This window comes from Salvelinus fontinalis, chromosome 4 (assembly GCF_029448725.1).
Source record: "Salvelinus fontinalis isolate EN_2023a chromosome 4, ASM2944872v1, whole genome shotgun sequence".
Taxonomy (NCBI): Eukaryota; Metazoa; Chordata; class Actinopteri; order Salmoniformes; family Salmonidae; genus Salvelinus; species Salvelinus fontinalis.
In genome coordinates this window covers 7,501,802-7,529,418 of record NC_074668.1, presented here as the reverse complement: position 1 = coordinate 7,529,418, position 27,617 = coordinate 7,501,802, and the positions used below count along the sequence as shown (strand labels likewise).

The 27,617-nt window shown below is 41.9% G+C and overlaps 1 protein-coding gene across 3 annotated transcripts in view; it reads right to left on the bottom strand.

Annotated features, from left to right (window-relative positions):
- Window positions 1-536: 536 nt before the first annotated feature.
- The window catches only part of slc4a4a (solute carrier family 4 member 4a), a 229,552-nt gene continuing 202,471 nt past the window's right edge, over window positions 537-27,617 (bottom strand). For 2 of the 3 annotated variants that reach the window (XM_055918664.1, XM_055918666.1), the window contains 2 exons: window positions 8,018-8,097; window positions 6,694-6,781 (listed from right to left, as the gene is read on the bottom strand). In XM_055918664.1, coding sequence (XP_055774639.1) covers window positions 8,054-8,097 — 44 coding nt within the window. In that variant the 3' untranslated portion in view covers window positions 6,694-6,781; window positions 8,018-8,053. Of the gene's footprint in view, window positions 6,782-8,017; window positions 8,098-27,617 lie in introns of all 3 variants that reach the window. The other variant, XM_055918665.1, reaches the window with a different exon arrangement.

The window sequence follows — 27,617 nt, the reverse complement described above, 5'->3', positions numbered from 1 at the left end:
TAACAACCAGGCTACCAGCCACTGGCTAACAACCAGGCTACCAGCCACAGGCTAACAACCAGGCTACCAGCCACTGGCTAACAACCAGGCTACCAGCCACTGGCTAACAACCAGGCTACCAGCCACTGGCTAACAACCAGGCTACCAGCCACTGGCTAACAACCAGGCTACCAGCCACTGGCTAACAACCAGGCTACCAGCCACTGGCTAACAACCAGGCTACCAGCCACTGGCTAACAACCAGGCTACCAGCCACTGGCTAACAACCAGGCTACCAGCCACTGGCTAACAACCAGGCTACCAGCCACTGGCTAACAACCAGGCTACCAGCCACTGGCTAACAACCAGGCTACCAGCCACTGGCTAACAACCAGGCTAACAACCAGGCTAACAACCAGGCTAACAACCAGGCTAACAACCAGGCTAACAACCAGGCTAACAACCAGGCTAACAACCAGGCTCCTAGTAGTGGATTTGAAAAAGCATGTGCACATTGTGGTGTTATTGCTTTGTAAAGATTTAAGAAAACACGCTCATTTGATAAATTCAGTTTATTTTTAATATGCATTTCATTTAAAAAATATAAATTCTAAAATTAATAATTTCAAACGGTTTTGTCCTAAAAGTCACAAAAGTCAATTAAAAAGGGTTAGTATGTAATACACTAAAATTAACTTTTTTTAATTTAACACTTTTTTTTGCTTGTTACATGTTTTAGAATCGGTCCAACATGCTTAATGTACTTCAATCAAGTTGAACTAACTACCTCCATAATATGTCCCAGACATAAGTCACACTCATTTCCACTGACTATGGTTAAAACATTGATTCTGAAAATACAGTACACTAGCATACTGTTACGTGTTGATCTACAGATATCTTGAAAGAAACAAATGACCACAATGACAAAGATAAAAGTTTACCTATTGCATCTTGGTGGTCCAACATGCGGTTATGTATGTACAGATATGTAGAGGAGAAACCTGGACCGTATTCATAAAGGATCTCACAGTAGGACTACTGATCTAGGATCAGTTTGTCCATCATAATTAATAGGATAACATAAACTGGAATGGATCTCACAGTCCTGATCTAGGATCAGTTTGTCCATCATAATTAATAGGAGAACATACACTGGAATGGATCTCACAGTCCTGATCTAGGATCAGTTTGTCCATCATAATTAATAGGATAACATAAACTGTAATGGATCTCACAGTCTTGATCTAGGATCAGTTTGTCCATCATAATTAATAGGATAACATAAACTGGAAGGAACTGATCCTAGATCAGCGCTCCTACTCTGAGACGCTTTCTGAATATCGGACTCACTGGTCCAGACTGACTGGATACAGAGGGAGCTTGAGCAGTCGCGTTAGACAGACAAACAGACAGACAGACAGTCAGACAGACAGCCAGTCAGACAGTCAGTCAGACAGTCAGACAGCCAGTCAGATAGTCAGCCAGCCAGCCAGCCAGCCAGCCAGTCAGTCAGACAGTGTTAGCCAGCCAGTCAGCCAGCCAGCCAGACAGTCAGTCAGACAGTGTCAGCCAGCCAGTCAGATAGTCAGCCAGCCAGCCAGACAGTCAGTCAGACAGTGTCAGCCAGCCAGTCAGTCAGTCAGCCAGCCAGTCAGATAGTCAGCCAGCCAGCCAGACAGTCAGTCAGACAGTGTCAGCCAGCCAGTCAGCCAGCCAGTCAGTCAGTCAGTCAGACAGTGTCAGCCAGCCAGTCAGACAGTCAGTCAGTCAGTCAGTCAGTCAGTGGGCTCATTTGTGGTAAGGTCAACCGACTGTAGACGAAAGTTGAGGAGTGAAGTTGGAGTGGGACACTGATGTGGTTTTTGGACAGCAAAGCTCAGTACAACATGGCAGTGTTGCCATTGTTTATAAAAGTTGCTCTTTATAATGTTGATATAAACATTTCTCCAACCCCCATATCACACAATCACAAACTGTAAATGTATGTGTTTACATTGTGCTATCAATTGGTGAAAGAGAGCCCAACACATATAAAGTTGTACGTATACAACGGGTGGTTCTAATCCTGGATGCTGATTGGTTAAAACCACATTCTAGACGTTGTCTGTTCCACAAGTTACCAGCGGCTGAAGCTATGACGTTGAAATGCCTATTTAGACTCTGTTCCATCTGACTGTCTCATCAGCCCAGCCAGGCAATTTATACACTTGATTTCCACTATAAAAAAGCATCTAGACATTATCTCAAATTTTCTTTTCACTAACATTTAGTTTTCAACAGTGGAGATTCTCTCCGACATTTGCAACATTGTTTCAATGTTAAATTCAATCTCCAGATGTCCCGTAGTATTGAACGTGTCGGGAGTCAGAAGGAGACAGACAGGCAGGCAGGCAGCTTTTCTCAGTCATGAATCAGCATCATTTTATGGATCTATACAGAGAAATGTCGATGGAAAACAGGTAAAACGAAACGAAAAGCAGCTGGATTTTAGTCTTTGCAGCTCCTCTGAACAACAGTCCTGACGAGAGAGCACATTTTCCATTCCAGGCGAAATCGCTCACCATTAGCTCATTGCTATGGATGTATCCAAATAAATGTCACTAGAAATAGCTTAAACGAACGCAATTGAAGGTAATTTGCTGTTATTCTGGCTGTACTGTTTGACATAACTGTGAGTTAGCTGTATTTGGTTAACTAGCAAGCATGGGATAAGAATGTTGCCAGCCAGTATGTCAATGGAACATTTAGAAAAAAACCATACAGAACATAAAGACTGAATGACTGGGTCGAGTCTCTGGCAACCGAACCGATAGAACGAACGACCAGGCGGCTTGGGTAGCAACTTTAGATTTGCGTCGGGACTATATCTCATGGAAGGATGAAGGTATAAATCAATTCATCAAAATAAAGTTTTTAATTAAAATGTCAATCATTATACGAATATGTTGGTAACCTGTTATATGAAAGTGATAAAAGCCGGTGTTTGGAGGATATATTGACACGTTAACAACACCCTTTATATCCTCCAAACACCGACTTCTCAGGCCATTATCACCTAAATATACACTTAATACATGAATCGTGGCAACGCTGTTTCCTGTTTCAGTCACGTCCTTTGTCATGTTCGCGTGGGTCAAAAAAAACAAAAACCTAATGATTGGTTGACAATAGACCCACCCTCAATGCAGGATCAGGTTGGTACAAAGCAACTACAGAAACTTGCTGTCGACTGAAGCCAAAAGTTCATGACCTTTGATCACATGGTTTTGTAAAGTTCATGCAGTAGGTGCAAGTCGCACATTTTTTCCCCTCATAATGCAATACACTTTGGAAGACTTGATAAAAGTGAACCGCTCGAACGTGCACAGTCATTTAGACAGTTTGCCAGTCAGACAGTAATTTAGACAGCCAGTCAGTCAGTCAGTCATTTAGTTAGTCAGTCATTTAGTTAGTCAGTCAGTCAGACATTAATTTAGACAGTCAGTCAGTCAGTCATTTAGTTAGTCAGTCAGTCAGTCAGTAATTTAGACATCCAGTCAGTCAGTCATTTAGTTAGTCAGTCAGTCAGTCAGTAATTTAGACAGTCAGTCAACATTATGGTGCTATTAGATAAAATAACCATCATTATCAATGGGTTGTGATCAGAAACAGCATCACTGTGTCCCCTGAACCGCTGTCTAAACATCCTCTGCAAAGGACAGCACCATAAAGACAGTCAGTCCGTCAGTCAGTCAGTCATTTAGACAGTTAGTCAGTCAGTCATTTAGACAGTCAGTCAGTCAGTCATTTAGACAGTCAGTCAGTCAGTCATTTAGACAGTCAGTCAGACAGTCATTTAGACAGTCCGTCCGTAAGTTAGTCAGACAGTAATTTAGACAGTCAGATAGTAATTTAGACAGTCAGATAGTAATTTAGACAGTCAGATAGTAATTTAGACAGTCAGATAGTCAGTCAGCCAGACAATCAGTCAACATTATGATGCTATTAGTTAAAACAGCCATCATTCTGAATCATCACTGTGTCCCCTGAACCGCTGTCCAAACTCTCTCTGTAAAGGACAGGGCCGTAACAAACAGCCATGAACAACAGATCACATGCTGGGTATCCACTAACTCTGACAATTCCACATGTAGAACCCTCAGGAAACTGAAAGAAAATGGAGGCCAATGTTCTGTGGTCAGAAGCAATAGGACGTCTGCAAGCTGTGCCCAGACGACATTGGTCATGGTGTGACCTTCAGACTTTGGGATGGAGGTCTTAGTACGACATGCAGGTTACACTGGGAAGACTGGAGTCTGGAGTAGACCAGTTATTACTCTGACATGCAGGTTACATTGGGAAGACCGGATTCTGAAACCTCTTCCCCTTATCAAACATACATTATGGTGGATATTTAACACAAGTACAAAATAATAATTGTTCAAAACAGAGGAAGACCCTCTGTGAGACACACGGATACTGCAGCACTCAGAGACACTTCATTTCAATGTCCTACTTCATTGGTCAGACTTAAGGCTGCTCTGCAACATGTCAGGTCCAACCAAACTGACGTCTCTCTGAGTGCTGCTGTATCTGTGTGTCTCACGGAGGGTCATTACAGTTAACAGTAAAGTGTTACAATCACAACTCCAGTGGGAAAAAGGGATATAAAATATGCATCTAGACAAACAAAATACCAAACATTGTTTAAAAGTGAATTAACTTTATATTGCAATAATTATATTATATCTCTATGTCACATGTATTTCTCTGATGTTATATTATATTTAATCTCAAGAGGTAAAAGAACAGAAGACATAAACTATATGCCATGCTGTGTCCATCTAGAGAAATGAACACACACCGTCTGGCAGATAAAATAAGAGGTAGAGCTACAAAATCAATCAGAATATTACTTTCCGCAATTCCTTTTATAATTCTAATAAATGAGACGAAGAACTAAATATAAAAAAGGAGCAGAATGGGTTCTACATGCTTCTCTAACAATGAGAACACAACTGTGTTCAACAGCAGAACCATAGAACAGCAGAAACGTAGAACAGAAGAACAGTAGAACCGTAGAACCGTAAAAGCATAGAACAGTAGAACAGTAGAACCATAGAACAGTAGAACTATAGAACAGCAGAACCATAGAGCCGTAGAACAGTAGGACCATAGAACAGTAGAACAGTGGAACCATAGAACAGTAGAACCATAGAACAGTAGAACCATAGAACAGTAGGACCATAGAACAGTAGAACAGTAGAACAGTAGAACCATAGAACAGTAGGACCATAGAACAGTAGAACAGTAGAACCATAGAACAGTAGAACTATAGAACAGCAGAACCATAGAGCCGTAGAACAGTAGAACCATAGAACAGCAGAACCATAGAGCCGTAGAACAGTAGGACCATAGAACAGTAGAACAGTAGAACCATAGAACAATAGAACCATAGAACAGCAGAACCATAGAGCCGTAGAACAGTAGGACCATAGAACAGTAGAACAGTAGAACCATAGAACAGTAGAAAGGAGTTAGATGTGTCAGACACAGGAAGACAGATGAACCTACAGCAGTAGCTGTAAAAACGGAAAGATCTAGTGATGAAACAATGTTCTCCTCTTCCTATTGGTTGATCCCTGGGAGGCTCAACTGCTCCCTTCACCAAGTCAAGTTTCAGATATTCACTATTTTCATTATTGGTTTTTGGAAAACAGAAAGCAAATAATAATTGTTTAAAACAATTCAAGTGTGAGTATTGTTGGTGATGAGTGTTTGTGTGAGGAGGGTCTTGGGGCATGAAGGAGGGTCTTGGGGCGTGGACGAGGGTCTAGGGGCATGGACGAGGGTCTTTGGGCATGGACGAGGGTCTTGGAGCATGAAGGAGGGTCTTGGGGCGTGGACGAGGGTCTAGGGGCATGGACGAGGGTCTTTGGGCGTGGACGAGGGTCTTGGGGCATGAAGGAGGGTCTTGGGGCGTGGAGGAGGGTCTTGGGGCGTGGAGGAGGGTCTTGGGGCGTGGAGGAGGGTCTTGGGGCGTGGAGGAGGGTCTTGGGTCGTGGAGGAGGGTCTTGGGGCGTGGAGGAGGGTCTTGGGGCGTGGAGGAGGGTCTTGGGGCGTGGAGGAGGGTCTTGGGGCTTGGAGGAGGGTTTTGGGGCATGAAGGAGGGTCTTAGGGCGTGGAGGAGGGTCTTGGGGCTTGGAGGAGGGTCTTGGGGCGTGGAGGAGGGTCTTGGGGCGTGGAGGAGGGTCTTGGGGCGTGGAGGAGGGTCTTGGGGCGTGGAGGAGGGTCTTGGGGCGTGGACGAGGGTTTTGGGGCATGAAGGAGGGTCTTAGGGCGTGGACGAGGGTCTTGGGGCATGGAAGAGGGTGTTGGGGCATGAAGGAGGGTCTTAGGGCGTGGACGAGGGTCTTGGGGCATGAAGGAGGGTCTTGGGGCATGAAGGAGGGTCTTGGGGCGTGGACGAGGGTTTTGGGGCATGAAGGAGGGTCTTAGGGCGTGGACGAGGGTCTTGGGGCGTGGACGAGAGTCTTGGGACTTGGAGGATGGTCTTGAGGCATGGAGGAGGGTCTTGGGGCGTGGACGAGGGTCTTGGGGCATGGACGAGGGTCTTGGGGCGTGGACGAGGGTCTTGGGGCGTGGACGAGGGTCTTGGGGCGTGGACGAGGGTCTTGGGGCGTGGACGAGGGTCTTGGGGCTGTTGAGATGTAGGGGCTACAGAGAGGTCTCAGACCCTCGGCTCTTCCAGCGGTAACCGTTGTCATCAGGGTCCATCTCGATCCTAATCTGAGGCACGTTGAGTGGACTCATCTCTGGACTGTGACACAAACGGACAGACAACTTTTTTTAATAACATCACATTAATTCATATTAATTCATAGATTCCCCATTTTGAAGTGGTCAATGGAGTGGGACATCTTATGGGAAGGACCACATGAATCCATCCAGGTCTTCAGGAGGGATCAGCCAATGAATTATACCGGTGAGGAAATATTCCATAACTCCTGGGGCAGTAAATCCCCAACCTTGTCTTTATACCTGTTCGGACAACACCCTCCAGGGGGCAGTAAATCACCAAACTTGTCTTTATACCTGTTCAGACAACACCCTCCAGGGGGCAGTAAATCACCAACCTTGTCTTTATACCTGTTCAGACAACACCCTCTAGGGGGCAGTAAATCACCAACCTTGTCTTTATACCTGTTCAGACAACACCCTCCAGGGGGCAGTAAATCACCAACCTTGTCTTTATACCTGTTCAGACAACACCCTCTAGGGGGCAGTAAATCACCAACCTTGTCTTTATACCTGTTCAGACAACACCCTCCAGGGGGCAGTAAATCACCAACCTTGTCTTTATACCTGTTCAGACAACACCCTCCAGGGGGCAGTAAATCACCAACCTTGTCTTTATACCTGTTCAGACAACACCCTCCAGGGGGCAGTAAATCACCAACCTTGTCTTTATACCTGTTCAGACAACACCCTCCAGGGGGCAGTAAATCACCAACCTTGTCTTTATACCTGTTCAGACAACACCCTCCAGGGGGCAGTAAATCACCAACCTTGTCTTTATACCTGTTCAGACAACACCCTCCAGGGGGCAGTAAATCACCAACCTTGTCTTTATACCTGTTCAGACAACACCCTCCAGGGGGCAGTAAATCACCAACCTTGTCTTTATACCTGTTCAGACAACACCCTCTAGGGGGCAGTAAATCACCAACCTTGTCTTTATACCTGTTCAGACAACACCCTCCAGGGGGCAGTAAATCACCAACCTTGTCTTTATACCTGTTCAGACAACACCCTCTAGGGGGCAGTAAATCACCAACCTTGTCTTTATACCTGTTCAGACAACACCCTCTAGAGGGCAGTATGCACCATTTTAGTTTGTTTGCCCATGCTCTCACAGATGCCATAATGGTACAGATACAATGATGTGACGTCTTTCCAAGTCTACGATCTGACCCTAACCATGTGACCTCAGCATCCACCATCCAACCACTATACACACACACACACACACACCCCTCTGTAAATTAGGTCTCACCTTGACTGACAGTTGGCCTGATAGAAGAGCAGCTGCTCAGCACGATGAGTGTCGATCCAGGAATGATGAGGATTTATCTCCTGGGGAGGACAGACAGACAGACAGACAGACAGACAGACAGACAGACAGACAGACAGACAGACAGCCATTATCCCATATCAGTCATTACATCACACCTGGCTTCACATCGCTCCTAGTAAACTGACAGAGTTTGACTATTTCTTCTAGGATTATTTTTGTTGAAATCAACAAAAATCACATTTTTGTAGTAATGCATGCTTTGAGTTTAGTAATGCAACAAAGGTATTGCTGATGATATGTGTTTTTTTGTTGCTACCACAGTGATGTTATGAACATGCTGCAATATGCATTTCAAGAGGATGGCCGGGATTCAATCAAAGGCCCACTGCCTTGATGCACCTTTCATGTGCAATGTACCCTATGTTCTCGGAGATCGAATTCACAGTGAACAGATCTCGGTTCCAGAATAAATGACCTTCAAAGGTAAAAGGAGGTGCTCTCGTCGACAATGATTGATTCCTGGCCGGTGTTCCAAACATCAAATATGGTTTGTATGAAGGAGGTCGGCTTATCAACATGGAAGGTTCTCTATACACAACACCCCAGAATCACCAATATGCCAGATTTTAAACAGTGTATTAGACCAAGCAGGAAGAAAAGGAGTATCCCAAAGTCGTTGAAAACATCTGAAGCACCTTACAGGCACATGTGATGGTGCTTCAGATGAATGATTAGAAGTGAACAGGGTCAGGTGACCAGACAGAGAGAAGTAAAGCACAAACACTGATTAACTTAAGTTAAGAGACCGCGGAAGACTAGCATGAGAGAGAGACCAGGGGGTGAGTGAGAGAGAGGGACAGAGTGAGAGAGAGGAGTGAATGAGAGAGAGAGGGACAGAGTGAAAGAGACAAACAAATCCAATTTTGATAAACTCCCATATCTACTGGGTGAAATACCACAGTGTGACATCACAGCAGCAAGATTTGTGACCTGTTGCCACAAGAAAAGGGCAACCAGTGAAGAACAAACACCATTGTAAATACAACCCATATTTATGCTTACTTATTTTCCCTTGTGTACTTTAACCATTTGTACATTGTTACAACACTGTATATATATAATATAACATTTGTAATGTCTTTATTGTTTTGAAACTTCTGTATGTGTAATGTTTACTGTTAATTTGTATTGTTCATTTAACTTTTGTATATTATCTACCTCACTTGCTTTGGCAATGTTAACACATGTTTCCCATGCCAATAAAGCCCCTTGAATTGAATTGAATTGAGAGAGGAGTGAGAGAGAGAGGAGTGAGTGAGAGAGAGAGGGACAGAGTGAGAGTGCCTCTGCAGTGCCTAAGTTATAATGCCAAGCAGTTGCCGTACCAGGCAGTGATGCAACCGGTCAGGATTCTCTCCATGTTGCAGCTGTAGAACCTTTTGAGGATTTCAGAACCCATGCCAAATCTTTTCAGTTTCCTGAGGGGGAATAGGCTTTGTCGTGCCCTCATCACGACTGTCTTGGTGTGTTTGGACCATGATAGTTTGTTGGTGATGTGGACACCAAGGAACTTGAAACTCACTCCACTACACCCCCCTCAATGTGAATGGGGGCGTGTTCGGTCCTCCTTATCCTGTAGTCCACGATCACCTCCTTTGTCTTGCTCACGTTGAGGGAGAGGTGGTCCTGGCACCACACTGCCAGGTCTCTGACCTCCTCCCTGTAGGCTGTCTCATCGTTGAGGGAGAGGTTGTCCTGGCACCACACTGCCAGGTCTCTGACCTCCTCCCTATAGGCTGTCTCATCGTTGAGGGAGAGATTGCTGTCCTGGCACCACACTGCCAGGTCTCTGACCTTCTCCCTATAGGCTGTCTCATCGTTGTTGGTGATCAGGTCTACCACTGTTGTGTCGTCAGCAAACCTAATGATGATGTTGGAGCCGTGTTTGGCCATGCAGTCGTGGGTGAACAGGGAATACAGGAGAGAACTAAACACACCCCTGAGGGGATCAGTGTGGCAGATGTGTTGTTGCCTCCTCTTACCACCAGGGGGCGGCCCGTCAGGAAGTCCAGGATCTAGTTGCAGAGGGAAGTGTTTAGTCCCAGGGTCCTTAGCTTAGCGACGAGGTTCGTGGGCATTATGGTGTTGAAGCTGTTTTTAATGAACAGCATTCTCACATAGGTGTTCCTTTTGTCCAGATGGGAAAGGGCAGTGTGGAGTGTGATTGAGATTGTGTCATCTGTGGATCTGTTGGGGTAGTAAGCTCATTGGAGAGGGTCTAGGGTTTCTGTGGATCTGTTGGGCACTATTTGGAGTTTAAGTGGATCTAGGGTTTCCTGGGATAATGGTGTTGATGTGAGCCATGACCAGCCTTTCAAAGCACTTCATGGCTACTGACATGAGTGCTACGGGGAGGTAGTAATTTAGGCAGGTTAGCTTCGCTTTCTTGGGCACAGGGACTATGGTGGTCTGCTTGAAACATGTAGGTATTACAGACTCGGCCAGGGAGAGGTTGAAAATGTCAGTGAAGACACTTGCCAGTTAGTCCGCGCATGCTCTGACTACACGTCCTGGTAATCCGTCTGGGCCTGTGGCCTTGTGAAAGTTGACCTGTTTAAAGGTCTTGCTTACATCGACTACAGGGAGCGTGAAGCCAACAGAACATCTTAACACCACAGCAGGACAGACAAGGCAGGATCCACCAACTCAGAAGACTCCCCATCATCAGCCCCCCAGCTAGCCACCCTAACAACCCCCCTCCCCCCCCCCCCGTGCACACACCCACTGAGTACACAACAAAAGCCAGAGATTATTCTCCTCATTGACTCAAATGGGAAATTCATCAACGAGAAGAAAGATTTTCCAAAACATCAAGTAGCTAAACTCTGAGTAGTCATCTCTGCCCTGCCACCATACAGCGGAAGCAGTTCCCAGGACTGTCTACCAGTTCCCAGGACTGTCTACCAGTTCCCAAGACTGTCTACCAGTTCCCAGGACTGTCTACCAGTTCCCAGGACTGTCTACCAGTTCCCAGGACTGTCTACCAGTTCCCAGGACTGTCTACCTGTTCCCAGGACTGTCTACCTGTTCCCAGGACTGTCTACCTGTTCCCAGGACTGTCTACCTGTTCCCAGGACTGTCTACCAGTTCCCAGGACTGTCTACCAGTTCCCAGGACTGTCTACCAGTTCCCAGGACTGTCTACCTGACCCAGGACTGTCTACCAGTTCCCAGGACTGTCTACCTGTTCCCAGGACTGTCTACCTGTTCCCAGGACTGTCTACCTGTTCCCAGGACTGTCTACCAGTTCCCAGGACTGTCTACCAGTTCCCAGGACTGTCTACCAGTTCCCAGGACTGTCTACCTGTTCCCAGGACTGTCTACCAGTTCCCAGGACTGTCTACCAGTTCCCAGGACTATCTACCAGTTCCCAGGACTGTCTACCAGTTCCCAGGACTGTCTACCTGTTCCCAGGACTGTCTACCTGTTCCCAGGACTGTCTACCAGTTCCCAGGACTGTCTACCTGCTCCCAGGACTGTCTACCTGTTCCCAGGACTGTCTACCTGTTCCCAGGACTGTCTACCTGTTCCCAGGACTGTCTACCAGTTCCCAGGACTGTCTACCAGTTCCCAGGACTGTCTACCTGTTCCCAGGACTGTCTACCAGTTCCCAGGACTGTCTACCAGTTCCCAGGACTGTCTACCTGTTCCCAGGGCTGTCTACCAGTTCCCAGGACTGTCTACCTGTTCCCAGGACTGTCTACCTGTTCCCAGGACTGTCTACCTGTTCCCAGGACTGTCTACCAGTTCCCAGGACTGTCTACCAGTTCCCAGGACTGTCTACCTGTTCCCAGGACTGTCTACCTGACCCAGGACTGTCTACCAGTTCCCAGGACAGTCTACCAGTTCCCAGGACTGTCTACCTGTTCCCAGGACTGTCTACCTGACCCAGGACTGTCTACCAGTTCCAAGGACTGTCTACCTGACCCAGGACTGTCTACCTGTTCCCAGGACTGTCTACCAGTTCCCAGGACTGTCTACCAGTTCCCAGGACTGTCTACCTGTTCCCAGGACTGTCTACCAGTTCCCAGGACTGTCTACCAGTTCCCAGGACTGTCTACCTGTTCCCAGGGCTGTCTACCAGTTCCCAGGACTGTCTACCTGTTCCCAGGACTGTCTACCTGTTCCCAGGACTGTCTACCTGTTCCCAGGACTGTCTACCAGTTCCCAGGACTGTCTACCAGTTCCCAGGACTGTCTACCTGTTCCCAGGACTGTCTACCTGACCCAGGACTGTCTACCAGTTCCCAGGACTGTCTACCAGTTCCCAGGACTGTCTACCAGTTCCCAGGGCTGTCTACCAGTTCCCAGGACTGTCTACCTGTTCCCAGGACTGTCTACCTGACCCAGGACTGTCTACCAGTTCCAAGGACTGTCTACCTGACCCAGGACTGTCTACCTGTTCCCAGGACTGTCTACCAGTTCCCAGGACTGTCTACCAGTTCCCAGGACTGTCTACCAGTTCCCAGGACTGTCTACCTGTTCCCAGGACTGTCTACCAGTTCCCGGGACTGTCTACCTGTTCCCAGGACTGTCTACCTGTTCCCAGGACTCAAACCGTAACATCTACCTGAACTTGAACTGCCTCTACGACCAAATCAAATTAAATGTTATTAGTCGCGTACCTTTTTTGTAGATGTTATCGCAGGTGCAGCAAAATGCTTGTGTTTCTAGTTCCAACCTTGCAGTAATACGTAACAATATGCTTGTGTTTCTAGCTCCAACAGTACAGTAATACCTAGCAATATGCTTGTGTTTCTAGCTCCAACCTTGCAGTAATACGTAACAATATGCTTGTGTTTCTAGCTCCAACCTTGCAGTAATACGTAACAATATGCTTGTGTTTCTAGCTCCAACAGTACAGTAATACCTAACAATATGCTTGTGTTTCTAGCTCCAACAGTAATACCTAGCACTATGCTTGTGTTTCTAGCTCCAACAGTAATACCTAGCACTATGCTTGTGTTTCTAGCTCCAAAAGTACATTAATACCTAACAATATGCTTGTGTTTCTAGCTCCAATAGTAATACCTAGCAATATGCTTGTGTTTCTAGCTCCAACAGTAATACCTAGCAATATGCTTGTGTTTCTAGCTCCAACAGTAATACCTAGCAATATGCTTGTGTTTCTAGCTCCAACAGTACAGTAATACCTAACAATATGCTTGTGTTTCTAGCTCCAACAGTAATACCTGTCACGCCCTGGCCTTAGTATTATTTGTTTTCTTTATTATTTTAGTTAGGTCAGGGTGTGACATGGGGAATGTTTGTGTTTTATAGGTTTTGGGTGGTTATATGGTAAAGGGGGTGTTGGGTGTAGTGTATGGGTTTGTGTTGAGTGCATGTGTCTAGCTGTGTCTATGTTGGTGTAGTTGTCTAGGAGAGTCTATGGTTACCTGAATGGGTTCCCAATTAGAGACAGCTGATTTCTGTTGTCTCTGATTGGGAGCCATATTTAGGGTAGCCATGGGCTTTCGTTTGATGTGGGTAATTGTCTATGTTATACGTTTGTAGCCTGTGTGTGCACTTCGTTCATTAGCTTCACGATCGTTTTCTTGTTTTGTTTAGTGTGTAAGTGTTTTTTGTTTCGTTTTGCATTCGTATTCATTAAAAGGAATATGGCTTATTTTCCTACTGCTGCGTTTTGGTCCGTCAATCCTCCACACGATCGTGACAATACCTAGCAATATGCTTGTGTTTCTAGCTCCAACAGTACAGTAATACCTAGCAATATGCTTGTGTTTCTAGCTCCAACAGTACAGTAATACCTAACAATATGCTTGTGTTTCTAGCTCCAACAGTAATACCTAACAATATGCTTGTGTTTCTAGCTCCAACAGTATAGTAATACCTAGCAATATGCTTGTGTTTCTAGCTCCAACAGTAATACCTAACAATATGCTTGTGTTTCTAGCTCCAACAGTAATACCTAGCAATATGCTTGTGTTTCTAGCTCCAACAGTACAGTAATACCTAGCAATATGCTTGTGTTTCTAGCTCCAACAGTATAGTAATACCTAGCAATATGCTTGTGTTTCTAGCTCCAACAGTAATACCTAGCAATATGCTTGTGTTTCTAGCTCCAACAGTAATACCTAGCAATATGCTTGTGTTTCTAGCTCCAACAGTATAGTAATACCTAGCAATATGCTTGTGTTTCTAGCTCCAACAGTAATACCTAACAATATGCTTGTGTTTCTAGCTCCAACAGTAATACCTAACAATATGCTTGTGTTTCTAGCTCCAACAGTAATACCTAGCAATATGCTTGTGTTTCTAGCTCCAACAGTACAGTAATACCTAACAATATGCTTGTGTTTCTAGCTCCAACAGTACAGTAATACCTAACAATATGCTTGTGTTTCTAGCTCCACAGTAATACCTAACAATATGCTTGTGTTTCTAGCTCCAACAGTAATACCTAGCAATATGCTTGTGTTTCTAGCTCCAACAGTAATACCTAGCAATATGCTTGTGTTTCTAGCTCCAACAGTAATACCTAACAATATGCTTGTGTTTCTAGCTCCAACAGTAATACCTAGCAATATGCTTGTGTTTCTAGCTCCAACAGTAATACCTAGCAATATGCTTGTGTTTCTAGCTCCAACAGTAATACCTAGCAATATGCTTGTGTTTCTAGCTCCAACAGTAATACCTAACAATATGCTTGTGTTTCTAGCTCCAACAGTACAGTAATACCTAACAATATGCTTGTGTTTCTAGCTCCACAGTAATACCTAACAATATGCTTGTGTTTCTAGCTCCAACAGTAATACCTAACAATATGCTTGTGTTTCTAGCTCCAACAGTAATACCTAGCAATATGCTTGTGTTTCTAGCTCCAACAGTAATACCTAGCAATATGCTTGTGTTTCTAGCTCCAACAGTAATACCTAGCAATATGCTTGTGTTTCTAGCTCCAACAGTAATACCTAACAATATGCTTGTGTTTCTAGCTCCAACAGTACAGTAATACCTAGCAATATGCTTGTGTTTCTAGCTCCAACAGTAATACCTAGCAATATGCTTGTGTTTCTAGCTCCAACAGTAATACCTAACAATATGCTTGTGTTTCTAGCTCCAACAGTAATACCTAGCAATATGCTTGTGTTTCTAGCTCCACAGTAATACCTAGCAATATGCTTGTGTTTCTAGCTCCAACAGTACAGTAATACCTAGCAATATGCTTGTGTTTCTAGCTCCAACAGTAATACCTAACAATATGCTTGTGTTTCTAGCTCCAACAGTAATACCTAACAATATGCTTGTGTTTCTCTCTCCAACAGTACAGTAATACCTAACAATATGCTTGTGTTTCTAGCTCCATCAGTAATACCTAGCAATATGCTTGTGTTTCTAGCTCCAACAGTAATACCTAGCAATATGCTTGTGTTTCTAGCTCCAACAGTAATACCTAGCACTATGCTTGTGTTTCTAGCTCCAACAGTAATACCTAACAATATGCTTGTGTTTCTAGCTCCAACAGTAATACCTAGCAATATGCTTGTGTTTCTAGCTCCAACAGTACAGTAATACCTAACAATATGCTTGTGTTTCTAGCTCCACAGTAATACCTAGCAATATGCTTGTGTTTCTAGCTCCAACAGTAATACCTAGCAATATGCTTGTGTTTCTAGCTCCAACAGTAATACCTAACAATATGCTTGTGTTTCTAGCTCCAACAGTAATACCTAGCAATATGCTTGTGTTTCTAGCTCCAACAGTAATACCTAGCAATATGCTTGTGTTTCTAGCTCCAACAGTACAGTAATACCTAACAATATGCTTGTGTTTCTAGCTCAAACAGTACAGTAATACCTAGCAATATGCTTGTGTTTCTAGCTCCAACAGTACAGTAATACCTAGCAATATGCTTGTGTTTCTAGCTCCAACAGTAATACCTAGCAATATGCTTGTGTTTCTAGCTCCAACAGTAATACCTAACAATATGCTTGTGTTTCTAGCTCCAACAGTATAGTAATACCTAGCAATATGCTTGTGTTTCTAGCTCCAACAGTACAGTAATACCTAGCAATATGCTTGTGTTTCTAGCTCCAACAGTAATACCTAGCAATATGCTTGTGTTTCTAGCTCCAACAGTACAGTAATACCTAGCAATATGCTTGTGTTTCTAGCTCCAACAGTACAGTAATACCTAGCAATATGCTTGTGTTTCTAGCTCCAACAGTAATACCTAGCAATATGCTTGTGTTTCTAGCTCCAACAGTACAGTAATACCTAGCAATATGCTTGTGTTTCTAGCTCCAACAGTAATACCTAGCAATATGCTTGTGTTTCTAGCTCCAACAGTACAGTAATACCTAACAATATGCTTGTGTTTCTAGCTCCAACAGTAATACCTGTCACGCCCTGGCCTTAGTATTATTTGTTTTCTTTATTATTTTAGTTAGGTCAGGGTGTGACATGGGGAATGTTTGTGTTTTATAGGTTTTGGGTGGTTATATGGTAAAGGGGGTGTTGGGTGTAGTGTATGGGTTTGTGTTGAGTGCATGTGTCTAGCTGTGTCTATGTTGGTGTAGTTGTCTAGGAGAGTCTATGGTTACCTGAATGGGTTCCCAATTAGAGACAGCTGATTTCTGTTGTCTCTGATTGGGAGCCATATTTAGGGTAGCCATGGGCTTTCGTTTGATGTGGGTAATTGTCTATGTTATACGTTTGTAGCCTGTGTGTGCACTTCGTTCATTAGCTTCACGATCGTTTTCTTGTTTTGTTTAGTGTGTAAGTGTTTTTTGTTTCGTTTTGCATTCGTATTCATTAAAAGGAATATGGCTTATTTTCCTACTGCTGCGTTTTGGTCCGTCAATCCTCCACACGATCGTGACAATACCTAGCAATATGCTTGTGTTTCTAGCTCCAACAGTACAGTAATACCTAGCAATATGCTTGTGTTTCTAGCTCCAACAGTACAGTAATACCTAACAATATGCTTGTGTTTCTAGCTCCAACAGTAATACCTAACAATATGCTTGTGTTTCTAGCTCCAACAGTACAGTAATACCTAACAATATGCTTGTGTTTCTAGCTCCAACAGTAATACCTAGCAATATGCTTGTGTTTCTAGCTCCAACAGTAATACCTAGCAATATGCTTGTGTTTCTAGCTCCAACAGTATAGTAATACCTAGCAATATGCTTGTGTTTCTAGCTCCAACAGTACAGTAATACCTAGCAATATGCTTGTGTTTCTAGCTCCAACAGTATAGTAATACCTAGCAATATGCTTGTGTTTCTATCTCCAACAGTACAGTAATACCTAGCAATATGCTTGTGTTTTTAGCTGCAACAGTACAGTAATACCTAGCAATATGCTTGTGTTTCTAGCTCCAACAGTAATACCTAGCAATATGCTTGTGTTTCTAGCTCCAACAGTACAGTAATACCTAGCAATATGCTTGTGTTTCTAGCTCCAACAGTACAGTAATACCTAACAATATGCTTGTGTTTCTAGCTCCAACAGTACAGTAATACCTAACAATATGCTTGTGTTTCTAGCTCCAACAGTAATACCTAGCAATATGCTTGTGTTTCTAGCTCCAACAGTAATACCTAGCAATATGCTTGTGTTTCTAGCTCCAACAGTAATACCTAACAATATGCTTGTGTTTCTAGCTCCAACAGTAATACCTAACAATATGCTTGTGTTTCTAGCTCCAACAGTAATACCTAGCAATATGCTTGTGTTTCTAGCTCCAACAGTACAGTAATACCTAGCAATATGCTTGTGTTTCTAGCTCCAACAGTGCAGTAATACCTAGCAATATGCTTGTGTTTCTAGCTCCAACAGTAATACCTAACAATATGCTTGTGTTTCTAGCTCCAACAGTAATACCTAGCAATATGCTTGTGTTTCTAGCTACAACAGTAATACCTAACAATATGCTTGTGTTTCTAGCTCCAACAGTAATACCTAGCAATATGCTTGTGTTTCTAGCTCCAACAGTATAGTAATACCTAGCAATATGCTTGTGTTTCTAGCTCCTACAGTAATACCTAGCAATATGCTTGTGTTTTTAGCTCCAACAGTAATACCTAGCAATATGCTTGTGTTTCTAGCTCCAACAGTACAGTAATACCTAGCAATATGCTTGTGTTTCTAGCTCCAACAGTAATACCTAACAATATGCTTGTGTTTCTAGCTCCAACAGTACAGTAATACCTAACAATATGCTTGTGTTTCTAGCTCCAACAGTAATACCTAACAATATGCATGTGTTTCTAGCTCCAACAGTAATACCTAGCAATATGCTTGTGTTTCTAGCTCCAACAGTAATACCTAACAATATGCTTGTGTTTCTAGCTCCAACAGTACAGTAATACCTAGCAATATGCTTGTGTTTCTAGCTCCAACAGTAATACCTAGCAATATGCTTGTGTTTCTAGCTCCAACAGTAATACCTAGCAATATGCTTGTGTTTCTAGCTCCAACAGTATAGTAATACCTAGCAATATGCTTGTGTTTCTAGCTCCAACAGTATAGTAATACCTAGCAATATGCTTGTGTTTCTAGCTCCTACAGTAATACCTAGCAATATGCTTGTGTTTCTAGCTCCAACAGTAATACCTAGTAATATGCTTGTGTTTTTAGCTCCAACAGTAATACCTAGCAATATGCTTGTGTTTCTAGCTCCAACAGTACAGTAATACCTAGCAATATGCTTGTGTTTCTAGCTCCAACAGTAATACCTAACAATATGCTTGTGTTTCTAGCTCCAACAGTACAGTAATACCTAGCATTATGCTTGTGTTTCTAGCTCCAACAGTACAGTAATACCTAACAATATGCTTGTGTTTCTAGCTCCAACAGTACAGTAATACCTAACAATATGCTTGTGTTTTTAGCTCCAACAGTACAGTAATACCCAGCAATATGCTTGTGTTTCTAGCTCCAACAGTACAGTAATACCTAGCAATATGCTTGTGTTTCTAGCTCCAACAGTACAGTAATACCTAGCAATATGCTTGTGTTTCTAGCTCCAACAGTACAGTAATACCTAGCAATATGCTTGTGTTTCTAGCTCCAACAGTAATACCTAGCAATATGCTTGTGTTTCTAGCTCCAACAGTAATACCTAACAATATGCTTGTGTTTCTAGCTCCAACAGTAATACCTAACAATATGCTTGTGTTTCTAGCTCCAACAGTAATACCTAGCAATATGCTTGTGTTTCTAGCTCCAACAGTACAGTAATACCTAGCAATATGCTTGTGTTTCTAGCTCCAACAGTAATACCTAGCAATATGCTTGTGTTTCTAGCTCCAACAGTAATACCTAGCAATATGCTTGTGTTTCTAGCTCCAACAGTAATACCTAACAATATGCTTGTGTTTCTAGCTCCAACAGTAATACCTAGCAATATGCTTGTGTTTCTAGCTCCAACAGTAATACCTAGCAATATGCTTGTGTTTCTAGCTCCAACAGTAATACCTAACAATATGCTTGTGTTTCTAGCTCCAACAGTACAGTAATACCTAACAATATGCTTGTGTTTCTAGCTCCAACAGTACAGTAATACCTAGCAATATGCTTGTGTTTCTAGCTCCAACAGTAATACCTAGCAATATGCTTGTGTTTCTAGCTCCAACAGTACAGTAATACCTAACAATATGCTTGTGTTTCTAGCTCCAACAGTAATACCTAGCAATATGCTTGTGTTTCTAGCTCCAACAGTAATACCTAGCAATAGGCTTGTGTTTCTAGCTCCAACACTAATACCTAGCAATATGCTTGTGTTTCTAGCTCCAACAGTAATACCTAGCAATATGCTTGTGTTTCTAGCTCCAACAGTACAGTAATACCTAACAATATGCTTGTGTTTTTAGCTCCAACAGTAATACCTAACAATATGCTTGTGTTTTTAGGTCCAACAGTAATACCTAGCAATATGCTTGTGTTTCTAGCTCCAACAGTACAGTAATACCTAACAATATGCTTGTGTTTCTAGCTCCAACAGTACAGTAATACCTAGCAATATGCTTGTGTTTCTAGCTCCAACAGTACAGTAATACCTAGCAATATGCTTGTGTTTCTAGCTCCAACAGTAATACCTAGCAATATGCTTGTGTTTCTAGCTCCAACAGTAATACCTAACAATATGCTTGTGTTTCTAGCTCCAACAGTACAGTAATACCTAACAATATGCTTGTGTTTTTAGCTCCAACAGTACAGTAATACCTAGCAATATGCTTGTGTTTCTAGCTCCAACAGTACAGTAATACCTAACAATATGCTTGTGTTTCTAGCTCCAACAGTAATACCTAGCAATATGCTTGTGTTTCTAGCTCCAACAGTAATACCTAGCAATATGCTTGTGTTTCTAGCTCCAACAGTAATACCTAGCAATATGCTTGTGTTTCTAGCTCCAACAGTAATACCTAGCAATATGCTTGTGTTTCTAGCTCCAACAGTACAGTAATACCTAACAATATGCCTGTGTTTCTAGCTCCAACAGTAATACCTAACAATATGCTTGTGTTTCTAGCTCCAACAGTACAGTAATACCTAACAATATGCTTGTGTTTCTAGCTCCAACAGTAATACCTAGCAATATGCTTGTGTTTTTAGCTCCAACAGTAATACCTAGCAATATGCTTGTGTTTCTAGCTCCAACAGTAATACCTAGCAATATGCTTGTGTTTCTAGCTCCAACAGTACAGTGATACCTAACAATATGCTTGTGTTTCTAGCTCCAACAGTAATACCTAGCAATATGCTTGTGTTTCTAGCTCCAACAGTAATACCTAGCAATATGCTTGTGTTTCTAGCTCCAACAGTAATACCTAGCAATATGCTTGTGTTTCTAGCTCCAACAGTACAGTAATACCTAACAATATGCTTGTGTTTCTAGCTCCAACAGTACAGTAATACCTAGCAATATGCTTGTGTTTCTAGCTCCAACAGTACAGTAATACCTAGCAATATGCTTGTGTTTCTAGCTCCAACAGTAATACCTAGCAATATGCTTGTGTTTCTAGCTCCAACAGTACAGTAATACCTAGCAATATGCTTGTGTTTCTAGCTCCAACAGTAATACCTAGCAATATGCTTGTGTTTCTAGCTCCAACAGTACAGTAATACCTAACAATATGCTTGTGTTTCTAGCTCCAACAGTAATACCTGTCACGCCCTGGCCTTAGTATTATTTGTTTTCTTTATTATTTTAGTTAGGTCAGGGTGTGACATGGGGAATGTTTGTGTTTTATAGGTTTTGGGTGGTTATATGGTAAAGGGGGTGTTGGGTGTAGTGTATGGGTTTGTGTTGAGTGCATGTGTCTAGCTGTGTCTATGTTGGTGTAGTTGTCTAGGAGAGTCTATGGTTACCTGAATGGGTTCCCAATTAGAGACAGCTGATTTCTGTTGTCTCTGATTGGGAGCCATATTTAGGGTAGCCATGGGCTTTCGTTTGATGTGGGTAATTGTCTATGTTATACGTTTGTAGCCTGTGTGTGCACTTCGTTCATTAGCTTCACGATCGTTTTCTTGTTTTGTTTAGTGTGTAAGTGTTTTTTGTTTCGTTTTGCATTCGTATTCATTAAAAGGAATATGGCTTATTTTCCTACTGCTGCGTTTTGGTCCGTCAATCCTCCACACGATCGTGACAATACCTAGCAATATGCTTGTGTTTCTAGCTCCAACAGTACAGTAATACCTAGCAATATGCTTGTGTTTCTAGCTCCAACAGTACAGTAATACCTAACAATATGCTTGTGTTTCTAGCTCCAACAGTAATACCTAACAATATGCTTGTGTTTCTAGCTCCAACAGTACAGTAATACCTAACAATATGCTTGTGTTTCTAGCTCCAACAGTAATACCTAGCAATATGCTTGTGTTTCTAGCTCCAACAGTAATACCTAGCAATATGCTTGTGTTTCTAGCTCCAACAGTATAGTAATACCTAGCAATATGCTTGTGTTTCTAGCTCCAACAGTACAGTAATACCTAGCAATATGCTTGTGTTTCTAGCTCCAACAGTATAGTAATACCTAGCAATATGCTTGTGTTTCTATCTCCAACAGTACAGTAATACCTAGCAATATGCTTGTGTTTTTAGCTGCAACAGTACAGTAATACCTAGCAATATGCTTGTGTTTCTAGCTCCAACAGTAATACCTAGCAATATGCTTGTGTTTCTAGCTCCAACAGTACAGTAATACCTAGCAATATGCTTGTGTTTCTAGCTCCAACAGTACAGTAATACCTAACAATATGCTTGTGTTTCTAGCTCCAACAGTACAGTAATACCTAACAATATGCTTGTGTTTCTAGCTCCAACAGTAATACCTAGCAATATGCTTGTGTTTCTAGCTCCAACAGTAATACCTAGCAATATGCTTGTGTTTCTAGCTCCAACAGTAATACCTAACAATATGCTTGTGTTTCTAGCTCCAACAGTAATACCTAACAATATGCTTGTGTTTCTAGCTCCAACAGTAATACCTAGCAATATGCTTGTGTTTCTAGCTCCAACAGTACAGTAATACCTAGCAATATGCTTGTGTTTCTAGCTCCAACAGTGCAGTAATACCTAGCAATATGCTTGTGTTTCTAGCTCCAACAGTAATACCTAACAATATGCTTGTGTTTCTAGCTCCAACAGTAATACCTAGCAATATGCTTGTGTTTCTAGCTACAACAGTAATACCTAACAATATGCTTGTGTTTCTAGCTCCAAGAGTAATACCTAGCAATATGCTTGTGTTTCTAGCTCCAACAGTATAGTAATACCTAGCAATATGCTTGTGTTTCTAGCTCCTACAGTAATACCTAGCAATATGCTTGTGTTTTTAGCTCCAACAGTAATACCTAGCAATATGCTTGTGTTTCTAGCTCCAACAGTACAGTAATACCTAGCAATATGCTTGTGTTTCTAGCTCCAACAGTAATACCTAACAATATGCTTGTGTTTCTAGCTCCAACAGTACAGTAATACCTAACAATATGCTTGTGTTTCTAGCTCCAACAGTAATACCTAACAATATGCATGTGTTTCTAGCTCCAACAGTAATACCTAGCAATATGCTTGTGTTTCTAGCTCCAACAGTAATACCTAACAATATGCTTGTGTTTCTAGCTCCAACAGTACAGTAATACCTAGCAATATGCTTGTGTTTCTAGCTCCAACAGTAATACCTAGCAATATGCTTGTGTTTCTAGCTCCAACAGTAATACCTAGCAATATGCTTGTGTTTCTAGCTCCAACAGTATAGTAATACCTAGCAATATGCTTGTGTTTCTAGCTCCAACAGTATAGTAATACCTAGCAATATGCTTGTGTTTCTAGCTCCTACAGTAATACCTAGCAATATGCTTGTGTTTCTAGCTCCAACAGTAATACCTAGTAATATGCTTGTGTTTTTAGCTCCAACAGTAATACCTAGCAATATGCTTGTGTTTCTAGCTCCAACAGTACAGTAATACCTAGCAATATGCTTGTGTTTCTAGCTCCAACAGTAATACCTAACAATATGCTTGTGTTTCTAGCTCCAACAGTACAGTAATACCTAGCATTATGCTTGTGTTTCTAGCTCCAACAGTACAGTAATACCTAACAATATGCTTGTGTTTCTAGCTCCAACAGTACAGTAATACCTAACAATATGCTTGTGTTTTTAGCTCCAACAGTACAGTAATACCCAGCAATATGCTTGTGTTTCTAGCTCCAACAGTACAGTAATACCTAGCAATATGCTTGTGTTTCTAGCTCCAACAGTACAGTAATACCTAGCAATATGCTTGTGTTTCTAGCTCCAACAGTACAGTAATACCTAGCAATATGCTTGTGTTTCTAGCTCCAACAGTAATACCTAGCAATATGCTTGTGTTTCTAGCTCCAACAGTAATACCTAACAATATGCTTGTGTTTCTAGCTCCAACAGTAATACCTAACAATATGCTTGTGTTTCTAGCTCCAACAGTAATACCTAGCAATATGCTTGTGTTTCTAGCTCCAACAGTACAGTAATACCTAGCAATATGCTTGTGTTTCTAGCTCCAACAGTAATACCTAGCAATATGCTTGTGTTTCTAGCTCCAACAGTAATACCTAGCAATATGCTTGTGTTTCTAGCTCCAACAGTAATACCTAACAATATGCTTGTGTTTCTAGCTCCAACAGTAATACCTAGCAATATGCTTGTGTTTCTAGCTCCAACAGTAATACCTAGCAATATGCTTGTGTTTCTAGCTCCAACAGTAATACCTAACAATATGCTTGTGTTTCTAGCTCCAACAGTACAGTAATACCTAACAATATGCTTGTGTTTCTAGCTCCAACAGTACAGTAATACCTAGCAATATGCTTGTGTTTCTAGCTCCAACAGTAATACCTAGCAATATGCTTGTGTTTCTAGCTCCAACAGTACAGTAATATCTAACAATATGCTTGTGTTTCTAGCTCCAACAGTAATACCTAGCAATATGCTTGTGTTTCTAGCTCCAACAGTAATACCTAGCAATAGGCTTGTGTTTCTAGCTCCAACACTAATACCTAGCAATATGCTTGTGTTTCTAGCTCCAACAGTAATACCTAGCAATATGCTTGTGTTTCTAGCTCCAACAGTACAGTAATACCTAACAATATGCTTGTGTTTTTAGCTCCAACAGTAATACCTAACAATATGCTTGTGTTTTTAGGTCCAACAGTAATACCTAGCAATATGCTTGTGTTTCTAGCTCCAACAGTACAGTAATACCTAACAATATGCTTGTGTTTCTAGCTCCAACAGTACAGTAATACCTAGCAATATGCTTGTGTTTCTAGCTCCAACAGTACAGTAATACCTAGCAATATGCTTGTGTTTCTAGCTCCAACAGTAATACCTAGCAATATGCTTGTGTTTCTAGCTCCAACAGTAATACCTAACAATATGCTTGTGTTTCTAGCTCCAACAGTACAGTAATACCTAACAATATGCTTGTGTTTTTAGCTCCAACAGTACAGTAATACCTAGCAATATGCTTGTGTTTCTAGCTCCAACAGTACAGTAATACCTAACAATATGCTTGTGTTTCTAGCTCAAACAGTAATACCTAGCAATATGCTTGTGTTTCTAGCTCCAACAGTAATACCTAGCAATATGCTTGTGTTTCTAGCTCCAACAGTAATACCTAGCAATATGCTTGTGTTTCTAGCTCCAACAGTAATACCTAGCAATATGCTTGTGTTTCTAGCTCCAACAGTACAGTAATACCTAACAATATGCCTGTGTTTCTAGCTCCAACAGTAATACCTAACAATATGCTTGTGTTTCTAGCTCCAACAGTACAGTAATACCTAACAATATGCTTGTGTTTCTAGCTCCAACAGTAATACCTAGCAATATGCTTGTGTTTTTAGCTCCAACAGTAATACCTAGCAATATGCTTGTGTTTCTAGCTCCAACAGTAATACCTAGCAATATGCTTGTGTTTCTAGCTCCAACAGTACAGTGATACCTAACAATATGCTTGTGTTTCTAGCTCCAACAGTAATACCTAGCAATATGCTTGTGTTTCTAGCTCCAACAGTAATACCTAGCAATATGCTTGTGTTTCTAGCTCCAACAGTAATACCTAGCAATATGCTTGTGTTTCTAGCTCCAACAGTACAGTAATACCTAACAATATGCTTGTGTTTCTAGCTCCAACAGTACAGTAATACCTAACAATATGCTTGTGTTTCTAGCTCCAACAGTAATACCTAGCAATATGCTTGTGTTTCTAGCTCCAACAGTACAGTAATACCTAACAATATGCTTGTGTTTCTAGCTCCAACAGTAATACCTAGCAATATGCTTGTGTTTCTAGCTCCAACAGTAATACCTAGCAATATGCTTGTGTTTCTAGCTCCAACAGTAATACCTAGCAATATGCTTGTGTTTCTAGCTCCAACAGTACAGTAATACCTAACAATATGCTTGTGTTTCTAGCTCCAACAGTACAGTAATACCTAACAATATGCTTGTGTTTTTAGCTCCAACAGTAATACCTAACAATATGCTTGTGTTTCTAGCTCCAACAGTAATACCTAGCAATATGCTTGTGTTTTTAGGTCCAACAGTAATACCTAGCAATATGCTTGTGTTTCTAGCTCCAACAGTACAGTAATACCTAACAATATGCTTGTGTTTCTAGCTCCAACAGTAATACCTAGCAATATGCTTGTGTTTTTAGGTCCAACAGTAATACCTAGCAATATGCTTGTGTTTCTAGCTCCAACAGTACAGTAATACCTAACAATATGCTTGTGTTTCTAGCTCCAACAGTACAGTAATACCTAGCAATATGCTTGTGTTTCTAGCTCCAACAGTACAGTAATACATAACAATATGCTTGTGTTTCTAGCTCCAACAGTAATATCGAGCAATATGCTTGTGTTTCTAGCTCCAACAGTAATACCTAGCAATATGCTTGTGTTTCTAGCTCCAACAGTAATACCTAGCAATATGCTTGTGTTTCTAGCTCCAACAGTAATACCTAGCAATATGCTTGTGTTTCTAGCTCCAACAGTACAGTAATACCTAACAATATGCCTGTGTTTCTAGCTCCAACAGTAATACCTAACAATATGCTTGTGTTTCTAGCTCCAATAGTACAGTAATACCTAACAATATGCTTGTGTTTCTAGCTCCAACAGTAATACCTAGCAATATGCTTGTGTTTTTAGCTCCAACAGTAATACCTAGCAATATGCTTGTGTTTCTAGCTCCAACAGTAATACCTAGCAATATGCTTGTGTTTCTAGCTCCAACAGTAATACCTAGCAATATGCTTGTGTTTCTAGCTCCAACAGTACAGTAATACCTAACAATATGCTTGTGTTTCTAGCTCCAACAGTAATACCTAGCAATATGCTTGTGTTTTTAGCTCCAACAGTAATACCTAGCAATATGCTTGTGTTTCTAGCTCCAACAGTACAGTAATACCTAACAATATGCTTGTGTTTCTAGCTCCAACAGTAATACCTAGCAATATGCTTGTGTTTCTAGCTCCAACAGTACAGTAATACCTAACAATATGCTTGTGTTTTTAGCTCCAACAGTAATACCTAACAATATGCTTGTGTTTCTAGCTCCAACAGTAATACCTAACAATATGCTTGTGTTTCTAGCTCCAACAGTAATACCTAGCAATATGCTTGTGTTTCTAGCTCCAACAGTACAGTAATACCTAGCAATATGCTTGTGTTTCTAGCTCCAACAGTAATACCTAGCAATATGCTTGTGTTTCTAGCTCCAACAGTAATACCTAACAATATGCTTGTGTTTCTAGCTCCAACAGTAATACCTAGCAATATGCTTGTGTTTCTAGCTCCAACAGTAATACCTAACAATATGCTTGTGTTTCTAGCTCCAACAGTACAGTAATACCTAGCAATATGCTTGTGTTTCTAGCTCCAACAGTAATACCTAACAATATGCTTGTGTTTCTAGCCCCAACAGTAATACCTAACAATATGCTTGTGTTTCTAGCTCCAACAGTAATACCTAACAATAAGCTTGTGTTTCTAGCTCCAACAGTACA